This window comes from Thermobia domestica, chromosome 10 (assembly GCF_964235325.1).
Source record: "Thermobia domestica chromosome 10, izTheDome1.hap1.1, whole genome shotgun sequence".
Classification (NCBI taxonomy): domain Eukaryota; kingdom Metazoa; phylum Arthropoda; class Insecta; order Zygentoma; family Lepismatidae; genus Thermobia; species Thermobia domestica.
Window position 1 is genome coordinate 64,390,964 of NC_137463.1, and position 12,413 is coordinate 64,403,376.

A 12,413-nucleotide genomic window follows, 5' to 3' on the forward strand; every position below is an offset into this window, starting at 1 on the left:
TCTTGTTAGTGATCTGCCCTCTACTCTTGAAATCTCCAATTCCCATTAATGATGCATTCACTTAAAATTCACTGTAGATGTTGAGTAATTTTGGAGACATACTAAACATATTTCTGACTACACTTCCGATCTCCACACTACCGGTTTGTCCTTCATTCAAACGCAACTTCACTCGTTGTTCTTAGTACAAGTTTCGAATGAGTCGTCGGACTCTGCAGTTGATTCCGATTTCATTCAATATTTTCAAAAGTTTGAACCAATTGACCCGGTCGAAAGCTTTCTGCCAGTCGCTGAAGCACTAACACCACATCTTCCTTCATATCAAGAACTCGTTCTGATATAATTCTAATCAACCCAATAGCATCTCTGGACCTTTTCCTTTCCGGAATCCGAGCTGATCTTCTTTTAGCATCTCCTCTACCTTACTTACCAGTCGTCTATTCAGTATGTCTGCAACAAACATCCCAGTGTAAGAAATAATGCTAATGGTTCATTGCACTTCTTTGCTTGCTTTTGTTAGGCAGTGCAACCATTGTAACAACAACAAAATCCCTTGGCCATTCTTCACTCAAGTAGATCTTGTTAATAAGTGAAGTCAGTACTCTCATTGCATTCCCTCCTAATTCACAGACCAAATGTACTGATATATTTTCTTCTCCAGTGGCCTTTCCCTTCGCATGTCTTTGATTTCTTGTGTTACTGGGCCGTTTTTCATCAGTACCCACCCCTTCCGATGATTCGATCGCAGTAACTTTGAGGCGATTCTTCTGATCATACAGATCTTTTATGTATTTCTCCCAAACTCTAAGGTTTCCTTGATGGTCAGTTACCTCATGACCTTGTTCATCTCCGATTCCAAGTGTTCGTATACATTTGTTAGATTTCACTCCTAATTCTTGTGCTTTCTGATACGTGAGATCATATCATATCATCTCGTCGCACCGTTTAAGTTCCATTATTTCTTCACATTTCTCTTGCATGTACTTTTCTTTGGCTTTGTTCGTCTCTCTTCTCAATTCATTGTTCAGCGTTCTGTATTTATTGATGTAAGATTATTTTTTCCTTCTATGTTCCTCCATCTTTCTAAGCATCGCTTGAATTATCTATGGTTTTCTCGGACCTCTTTTTATCCTGCCAATGCTATTGTGGAGAGTGTCTAATTTAATGTGTTTAACTTTTCCCCAACTATTTTTTACATTAACGGCAATCGCCCATCAAACATAAATTTCTTCAATGTGTTCTTTCGCATCTTTCTTGATATTTCTTAGTTGCTCTTTCAACCACTTTCGTTTAATCCTCCCATTTTTCTTGGACTACTTTAACCAGGTTTGCACTTCTGTAACTAGGATATTGTGGTGCGATTGAATGTCCGCTCCTGGTTGTGTCTTCACGTCTCGTACGCTATTCTTGAAACGTTGCTTCACAAGAATGTAATCTATTTGTTAGCGTTTCTTATTTCGTGCTCTTTTCCGCTGGCACAGCTTGGTTTTCTTTTCTTAAACCACATGTTTATCAGAAACAGATCATATTGGAGTAGAAAGCGATAAGCATTTGACCCAGTTCATATCTACCTATTCCAAATGATCCCACTGTGTTATTTGCAGCTTCTTTTCCTACTATGATGTTGAAGTCTCCTATTACAATGGCGTTGACTTATAATGTCTCTAATCTCATCATATATAACTTCTACTTCATTGTCATAATGGTCGGTTGTAGGCATACATATTTGTATTATCACAATATCCATTGGTTTTGCACTTGGTTTCAGAAACATAATCGGTTACTGCAGGATTCTACTTTGCTTAAACGTCTTGCTAGTTCGTTCTTCACTGCTATCGCGATACCATTCTCGGCCTTAGCGCAAGCGGAATAGAATGTTCTGTAATTTCTCGAAATGGTCTCACTTCCTCCTGGTAATCTCACTTCACTCAAGCCCACTATGCTATTTTACATTTGTTCATATCCATTTTTAAATTCTCAAGTTTACCCGCCCGCCGTGGAATACGTACGTTCCTGGTACCCATGCTGAATTTGTTTTATTTCAGTGATCTGAAACATTAAATTCAACATGGCCACAATAGCATTCGATAAAATAACCGATGTTCTGCTGAAATCAAAATGGAAGGTCTGGTGATATAAGCGTGATTTTTTTGATGATTTGAATGCTTTATCCGACATTGTACCTGAAACCTCGGAAACATCTTCCGAAAATAATGTTGAAGCGGATGCAGACCACACTATTAGTTTTGATTCTGACAATGAAGAAAGCGGCAGGAAAAGGGTAAAACCCGAGAAAAGTCGCAGCACGGTCTTTGTCCACCACAAAGCCAACCTACCGAGAGCTGTAATTGAACCATCGACTTCAAGCACCGGAGATGAACGCTCTACCACTGGAAGCAGTAAAGAAGTATACAGTCAAAATGCTTAAACATTCTCAATTTATTTTATACTGTACTGGACAGAAATGAAAACAATGTCAAAATTATAGTTTACCATTACTGGACACTAACACAGAGACACCAATAGACGACTAATAAGACACAACAGCAGCATACATGAAAAATTACAACACTAAGATTAGTTTGGCACCAAGAGTGTTAATATTCACCCAATAGCAAATTAGGACAATTAGTTTGGGTCATGAAAAACATATGCTAATATGTTCAATATAATATATTTGCTTTATTAATAAGTTTTAATTTATTAAGATTTGCTTGTACGAAAGCGATATACGAATTTGAATATCAACAGTTTTTAGACTAGGAACATAATATCAAATTACAAACTTCCGTGTAAAATGTTACGAAAACTTCTATTGCAATGTATTTACTTCTACCACAATTAATTAAATTTAAAGAAACAGTATTGTTTGTATTGTTAAATGTTCCTTGTATTAAACCTCTAACATTGTAAAAAGTTTCTCTAATTTAATACCTATTTAAGACTTGTGTTAAAAAGTAAACTCCAATTAATTTTGCACGAGAAATTTGAGTAGATTTTGAGACTATCCTCAAACAATTAGAGGAAATATTCCGAGCATAAATTGAATGGGATTATCTTCTATATTACATCGAAAGAGTATCGTAATGTTCACTTACCAGTCCATCAAGGAAGCCTCGACGACCCTGAAAGTAAATTGAAAGGTATTTCAATATGACAATATGAACGAATATTTAATTTAATTGTTAAGTCATTATCTATGCTCAAAGGAATGTATGTGGTTTAAGATCTTATCTTGTTTTTAAAAGAAACATGAAATATTCAAGTTTTAAGTTCGTTTCTTCTAACAAATTTCTTTAATATTTTATAAGGTCTGAAATATTTCCATTTTCCGTAGAGAGTAGAAAGGAATTTAAAGAATACCTGTTATTATTATATTTGTAACATCGCAATATCGGCGTAAATAGCGAGAAATGATATACACTGTTCAGCCAGAACATTATAACGACCTACTTATGTCCACCTTTGGCATGGGGAACAGCGGCGGCGCTTCCTGGCATAGAATAATAAGGTCTTGGTAGGTCACTGGAGGAAATTAGAACCACATCTGCACACACAGGTCCACCAAGTTTCCGTACATTCTCTTTAGGGAGACGATGCGCTTTGACGGCACGTTTAATCACATCCCAGAGGTGTTTGATTGTGTCGATTGTGTTCAAATTATGCGATTTGGGACCCAGCACATCAAATGAAACTCGCCATTCTTTTTCTCGAACCACTCCATCGAACTCCTGATATTGTGAAATGGCTCATTATCTTGTTCAAAAATGCCAGTGCTTTTGGGAAGTCTGGTCGTCATGAAAGGGTCTACGTGGCCTGCCACCAGTGTACAATATAACTTGGCCCTCATGCTGTCCTGCATGAACTCCACTGGACCCATGTATTTCCACGTTAATGTTCCGCAGAGCATAATTGACCCAATATCACTTTGTCCCCTTCCCGTAGTATATATGTCAAGGAGCCTTTCTCCTGGAGGACGAAGGATTCGTACCCTCCATCGACATGATGAAGAAGGTATTGGGATTCAGCAGACAATGCAACGCTCTACCACTGCGCCAAGGCCCAGTGGCGCTGTTCACGTGCCCATTGAAGTCGTACCTCAGGATGCCGTCGTGCCAACATTGGAATAATCATGGGTCGTCGGCCCATCGTTAGGAGTGTTATGTGCACTGTATGTTTAGACACAGATATAATCTGTCCTGCATTAAGTCTGATGGCAGTTCCTTACAGTTCGCTGGTTGTTCTGTTTTAAAAGTCTGTCCAGCCTACTACATACATCTATGAAGAGGGGGCGCCAAACATATCGACGTTTGGAATTCGTTTCAGCTTGGTTTCGCTACTTGTTGAAGCCACTCACCACAGCACTCGACAAGTAGTGCAGTTTCCGAAATGATTGGCCGTGCCTCTGGATCAGTACAATCTACCCTAGGTCTAACTCAGATGGATTGCGCGACTTCTCCTTTCTAGATACGATCATACGCTCGCTGATACTCCACGTGCCATACATGTGTCTCACTAGCAGGCATCCCTCGTCAGATGACGGTGCAATAGCCTGGACGGGTCTATATCTATGGTAAGTACGTGGTCATAATGTTTTGGGTGATCAGTGTAAATGTTCAAAACTGAAATTAAACCTCACCATTGGAAAATAATATTCAGAGAAACAATTTATTCATCTTTCAAAATCCTATAATTTGACCTCCATTGTTTGGTCACTATTAAAGTATGGCTTTTTATATGCTTTTTGGTGATTACACCATATTGAGCTTAGGATAATAATGGATTATGTTCTAATATGTTCTATTATTTAATGCTTGCAATATTACGTTGATATTATAAATATATTACACTTTCTAATTGAGGTATATTGCTTTCAATTAAATAGGTACATTTGTTTAGTTTTAAACAATTTTCATTTTAACATTGATGAAACAATTTTATTAATTGTTGGAGAGAACATTTTGTATTTTAAGTAACTACTTGTATATATTAATTAAAATCTAACATAATTCTCTCTGTGACAAAAGTTGGTAATGTTTTTTAGTATTAGCAGTGATTGGAAAGTTATCCGTAATTTTTTAACGAGACAACACAAATTAATACATTGTTTTAAGTATATTGTATCGTAAGAAAAAATAAAAATTAAACATTACTAAAAAATGAAGCCACTGGTTTTCCAGACGGATACGTAAATGATCTTAAAATAATTCATTACTGAACTGAGACGAATGCATAAATTGATATAATGTACTATAGCTTTAACAGCTATTCTCAGAATTATCAGCATGATGTTATGATCCACATATAGTGTAGTGTATGTAAGCGTACAGAGTATTAGAGGGCATATCCTTGATTCTGTTTCAGAATTAGTTTTCTGAATTTTTCCTTCAATAATGCTAAACGGGAGTTCTTTTCGTATACTTAAACTAGATATCTAAGCCTATTATTCTAATAGCAAAAAATATTGATAGCAGTTAAACAAATTGGTTAGTATTGGTCACCATTTTGGTATAGTTATTTTTAAAAAATGTACCAGTATACAACATGTGTCAAACATGCATGATGAAGAGGATCGTAGTTCAAATGAACAAAGTGTTCCAGAGAAGTTTTATTAGTTTCTAGATGTACAGAAATCCAGAAAGTAACAAGTATTCTAGAAATTTTGTTGTTCATTCTGAAAAGATATAATTAATTAAGCTCTTACATGAAAACATCTATGCAACGCCCTTAGTTTTCAAAGTAAGTTTAGTTAATTAATAAATAAAAGACCAATGCAGTTAGAATGTTAGTGCATTATAAATATATATGTTCTTAGAGCCTTTGTCAGTTATATGAACAATAAAGCGATTCCTCTTTTTCTGTGTTCTCTATATTCAATTATTTCGTGTTAATTTGAAAAATCAAGGTAAATTAATAAAAACTAGCAAATCCTGACGTCTTGCTCAAGCGCAGGTATCTATAATTAAGAATTTCTCGTTAATTACTCGAATTTAAGACGTCCTCGAACTTAAGACGCACTCCGATTTTGCTGGGTCGAATTAAGGAAAAATAGGAATATGTTCCATTTTTACTATGACTAAAGCGCACTTTGATATTGTTTTTTTCAGTGATTTTTATATATCCCTCTCCGCTACCCGTGTTACGAGGCACGGCATGATAAAATATATTCCAGTGTCGAATATCATGTATCTTAAAAATTTTATCGAGATCGGTTGGGTGGTTCAATAGTTCTTAACTCACGAGCATGGTCACTTGTAAATTAAATTTATTAATTTTTTGGTTTTTCTTCCCCTTCCCTAAATCCTACGTTGTTCCGTCAAAGTGAAATGATAAAATCTATTCAGGCACGAAAGTCATTTATGTGGAAAATTGGATCTAGGTTGATCATTTGGTTCAAGAGTTATTAAGTTTTATTTATTTTTTTATAATTTTCCGTCATCTTCCCTAAGTTCTACCGTCAAAGTGAATGGCTAAAAACAGCTCCAGACCAGAAGTGCATCTGCTTCAAAACTTTGATCGAGATCGATCTTCCGGTTCAAGAGATTAAGAGTCACAAACATAATCACTTTCAATTTACATCTGAAGTTTTTTTTTGTTCCGAGACACCGCTATTAATATATAGATAACACATACACACGTGTTCAAGTTATTCTTCTTACGCTCGATAAATTGAAAGTTGATTCTGTAGTCCTACTTTTGCAATTCGAGAACATGTAATTTAATGATTTAAGCCACCAATATGGGATCCTTCATTTGTTCACTGTACACTTGAAGTGGTGATATCACCGTTGAGGAGCAGATGGCATTAGTGGAGTGGTGGGAATTCTGAAAATGGTATTTCAGTTCTAGACAGCTATTGTCTTTTATCAACAAGTTACATTATAAAGTATTGAGGTTGCAGTCGTAAGCAGTAACGGCATTCAAAGCGTTCGACAGTTTCGAATGGGTCCGTTTAATGTAATCTTGACCTGTTTTGTCTATTAATCTTTAATCTCTGAAGTCCTGTAATCGCGGCACAATGGGAATTGACAGAAACCTTCCTCCGCGTAAATGTACGTTGTCAAAACACTTTTGGCGGAAGGAAGGTATACACAACGACAAATTGCTAACAGAGTTGGGGTATGGAATCTTAAAGTAAAATATCTGTTGAATGAGCTAGAAACAAATGCATTAGTAAAATATGGTTGGAAAGTGTGGGCCAAGATCAAATCTATCGCCAAGAGCCATCAGAAAACTAAAAATATTGACTCTGGGAAACAGATACCAAACTTCTAGAGACTTAAGCATAAAATGGCTGAGAATGGTGTAGACATTTCGCATGAAAATGTTCGAAAAATTCTTTGTGCTGAGGGAATAAAAGCACAAGAAAGAATGCAAGAATTGTCCCATAGCAAACACGGGCCTCGAAGGGACACGAGGCCTAGAGCATTGGACTGCTAATAATTAGATAATAGTGTATTTTAGTGATGAAACATGTGTCAAGGTTTCTGATGAATGTTCACAATATGTGCCGCGTCGACCTGGAGAGTAATTCAAGTTGCATTGCCTCCAACAAACCGTGAAATATCCTACTTCAGTCATGGTCTGGGGTATGATGCCGATCTTCGGGTCTGGGAAACTGTATATAGAAGAGGGAATTATGAATCATAACAAATGCCTACAAGTTCTTCAAGAAGAACTGCTTCCCAAGGCTGCAGTCTGGTGTGATGACTCACACTTCATCTTTATGCATAATTGAGTCCCATGCCACCGGGACGTAACTGTGACAACATTCTTCGAGATCAACGAAATTAGTGTTCTTCCGTGGCCAGGCAATATTCCTGATATGAACCCGATTGAAAACCCTTATAGCTTCGTGTAGGAAACGCTGGTTGCATATTAAAACCGAACATCAACTGATCGAGATGATCAACTATTTGTGGTATGCTGATGCTGAATTGAAGTGAAGATGTGGTAAACATTACATAGCATGCCACAAAGCATATAAGACAATAAAGAATGGGGAATTTCATAATAAATATTAATCTCTGATTAAGATATTATTTTCTTGTAAGTTTTCCATTTCATTCTTCCTTTTCAAGTTGGGTATGCGTATTGTATAATAATTACATTTGAATTTCACGTACGTATTTGTCTAATTGACAATGAAAAGCATGAGCCATGACCACAATAAATTAGAACAAAATTACAAAGCAGTAAATTGGACTAAGTTCAAACGCATTTTCTGACGTTATATTGCAAGAACAGTAAATTAGTCAGAAAATGAAAGATGAGACTAATAATTTGAGCACGTCTCTACTGAATTGACTAGTCATCATAAGCCATCGAAGCACACTGTGATATCCAAATAATTATATTTTTCTTGAGTTTATAGGGCTTCATTGCATAGGAAAATTCCTAACTGTGTTTACAATAAGGAAAACCCGTAATAATTGCTCTCTAAACTATAAATATACAAACTATGCTGGGATTAAGTTTATGCAGTTATAAGTGTGTAATTATTGTATACAGCGAAATAATATGTTACAGAAATAAAAGATCTAGCAATTACATTTAATCCCTCTTGAAACTGGTACTTCGATATCATTATAACAGCAAAAAGTGTTCGATTACAGAAAACTTTTATATATTACCTTTCACTCCTTTTAAAATTACTTCACTTCCAGGCCTTATATCGAAGATATAAGTACACCACGTTTATATCAAATCTTTCTTCTTTTGTTTTTCGAAAGAAATTTAGTATATAATGTTACTAGGATTTCATTTCTTCTTACTCAAAAATGTTTAAGTGAATGTCGTTACATATTATAGCAATGCTTGCAAAATTGGCAGCATAAATTTAAAAGTTAGAAATAATGGTTAACTTTACTATGCATCCATAAAGTATTCTCAGTATACAAAATATTGTATATGTACTGATGTCCTTACAAAGTATAAATGTTATGGTTATGGACGTAGCTCTAGATGAAAAGTATCTCCTCAAAACCTTGTTCTAATAGACATTTTTAGCTAGTCCTTATTATTTTGATTTTATAAAAATAAGGATCGAAACCGGATATTGTTAATTTTCCAAACTTTTAGTTGAATAGATTGAATTCAATTCTAAGATCATGGAGATTATTGAAGCTGCTCTTGGGAAGCAGAATCGATAATGAAAAGCGACTTCAAGATTTCCCGTACAAATTTTGCTCAAGGAAACTGAGTATCAAATCCGGAAGTAGCAGTAATATTTAATTATTTAACTATTTTCAGTTTCTGTACGATGTTACGGGTTGTGAAGGTATGCTCCGTTGGTACCCTGATCGTTTGAACAAAACAGTTTGTCACTATATAATATTTTCTTATATGGTGAAAAAATGTTGTACACGTTAAACTTTATTCTAAATCACTTTCAGTTTGTATAGAGGCTTAAAGGAGGCGAACCTATTCTTTGGAGGAGGAATCATTTCCAAGGAACCGCATGGTGACATTTGTTACCTTTTTAACTGTGATACCTGTCGGGAATAGACTTAGTTTCTGGATCCACTTTCAAACAGAAAGTGGAAAAAAGTTTCATTTAAACTTTTAACGATGATCACTGTGCACAAAAAATAACATATACAAATCGGGATTTCTACAATCGAAAAAGCATCCGAAAATTACTCTTCATCCGTACTCTATTGAAAGGATGAATGATTGAGCTCTACTACAACTTCAGTTTCAATATTAATTTAAATAGAGAAGATTAAATTTACAGAACAGCAGTTTTCTGAATAGGTAATATATTCTACTTTATTTCTGCATTCATACCGGAAGTGAATAAATTAAATATTCTTTTTACTATTTGCCATAGAAAAAGTAATATACAGGAAAAAGTGTTAGTAATTAATAATGTTTTCAAAAATAGATTCCATCCCTACTCTAATCTGTCTACGAAAAGCGGAACTTATATAAAACAACCACTTTTCGTTTTAATACTATAGGAAACACTATCGGAAAGCCAAGAGCTGCTTTCTGTGTTAGGTAAAGCGTTGCTTAGAATATATTTTATCTCCACTTTACTCTTGCTACGAAGATCAGAAGTGATAAAAATATACCACCCCTTCTGGGTTCGATAATAGTTCAGAAACTGCTAAACCACAAAGAAACGAAATCCTGCATGTAGTATTCAAGTGCAATTGCAACATGTTTACTATTCAATATAATTATATTTATGTTATCATTAATAAGGTATTATTATAGAACTTTATTAATACTAACCAACATGGAGAAACTTATGGCCTTCGTTTTGTTCATCCTTATTGAGTCTACCTGAACCCTATCCGACTTTCATAGCAATCTTGTGTGTTCTCTTTGAAGTAAAGAGCTCCTTCGTGGCTAAGAGGTTAGCGTACGTGCTTTTGTCGTGGAAGACCCAGTTTTGATTCTCGACGGGAGCTCGTGTGGTTGGGATTCCATGTTAATCAGTAGGTCTACGTCACATATAGCCTCGCTGCTGAATGGGACGTTAAACTCAAAATCAACTCTTTAAAGTAAAAGAGAATATAATATACGTGGAGTTGAATTATGTAAAGAACGAGGGGTGCATACAAGTAAAATCAATTCAAGTTGCAAGTTTGTACATTTACACTCATATTATAATTATAGCTTATATATTACGTAAAACGTATCCAATCAGAATTATATTCTTTAGGTTATTTTCTAAAAATATTCGAATCACCAGGATTGGTTGTTTTAAACCGTTGCAGGACAATTCTGCTAAAGAGTTAAGGACTTCGGAAGTCAAAGATTCTTTATTGAAAAGAAAAAAATATATAAATGAATTTTCCTTTGTAGCATTTACAAAAAAGATAGCATTTTCATATACAATGGCCTATGCTTTATTTGACGCTTCGCAATTGCCCCACTGCTCTAAATATTTTCATACATTTCATTGAGTACAGTACTAAATTTATTTGTAGTATTTTGTCTGCTTTGACTGTGAAATACATAGTGTATAATTTCCACCGTAATTCACCATGCTACCAACAAGGGCATTTAAACGTCTGGAAACCACCTTGTACTTTGAAAAAAAATTCTTACAACTTTATTGAGATTACAATTATTTTAGCTGATTCAGGTTTCATAAAGATAGATACATATTTCATAATGTTTAAGGCATTATTTTAACATATTTGAAAAAGTGCACGTTTCATAAATACATCTTATAAAAGTCAAGAAGTGAAATTGTCAAACAGTAGGATAGCTAGTGTGATCTATATTTAAATTTTGGAAATATGAACATGTTTGTGTGAGACTTAATATATTAATTTTTTTGGTTTCTGTAATTTACTAATGCGCCTGTACTCACTGGAAAGTTTTCAAAACCTTGTTCATTTTGATATTATATCAATGATTTGAAAGTTTCTTATGTGAATAGAAAGATGAATTTTTATGTACTTAAAACCAAAAACCTATGTAATATACTCTGCACATCAATATGAAAACAATTGAATATCTCTGTTCCACATATGAAGCCAAATTACATAGTAGAATGACATTATTTCTCAATGCAAATTTATTTAATTTACTGAAAAAAAGCTAATGTAGAGAAATTGTCTTTGTTTACATGTTTTGAAAGAAAAATAGTTACATTGATTATATATATTGTAAAGTCTATCAAATTTCTCTATACCTCGTATATTTCACTTAGGCTTACATTTGTTAAGGTTGAATGTATAAAACAATAGCTAAACCCTGCTAACAGTTTAAACATGGCATTACTGTGTAGGTCAGTTTTCAATTTTAGGAGAAAACATTAAATATGAATAATTTGCTTCTACTGTTTGAAAACACACACTTAAACTAATAACGTTTGGTTCATTGTTATGATATTGTTTGTATTCTTACCTTTGGGAATAGTATGTTATCGAGAAGAGGCGTAAACTGTGTAACTAGTTTGAGCGGATTTTCCTTGCCTGACTGAAATTAATGAAATTTAAAATGATTTTTAAGTTAATGGCATTAATTAGTTATTGCACAAAAGACTTAGCATTAATTATTGTCACACAAGACTGTATAAGCTCATGTGACATTTGGAGTTATAAGTAGCAATTGTCTTTGTTCTGCTTCACTCAGACTATCAATATAAACTTTCTGTTCGTGAAATTATATCGAAAGTATTTATGTAAGAAACGAAACTAGAATTTTTAAGTAGAGGATATTATTTAAACATTTAAGTGCAAATTACTATGTATTTATGTTTGAGACCATCTCTACTCATCTTACAGCTTGCGGTAGTTCTATTGAAACAGAAACCTAATCACCAATTACAGATAATCAAGTTATTTGTACTTACCTTTAATTTGTTTTCAGAAACTGGTGGAATAATATGAATCTTTGATGTACCAAATATTATTAGAAATAATTATAAGGTGCGCAAATACAACATTCAA

The 12,413-nt window shown here is 34.4% G+C and overlaps 1 protein-coding gene across 1 annotated transcript in view; it reads right to left on the reverse strand.

Moving 5' to 3' along the window:
* The window catches only part of LOC145662484 (uncharacterized), a 534,791-nt gene that overhangs the window by 91,101 nt on the left and 431,277 nt on the right, over positions 1-12,413 (reverse strand). Inside the window, exons 65-66 of the mRNA XM_081728093.1 lie at positions 11,869-11,940; positions 3,099-3,125 (exon numbers count right to left, since the gene is read on the reverse strand). Of these exons, the coding sequence (XP_081584219.1) occupies positions 3,099-3,125; positions 11,869-11,940 (99 nt within the window). The remainder of the gene's footprint in view (positions 1-3,098; positions 3,126-11,868; positions 11,941-12,413) is intronic.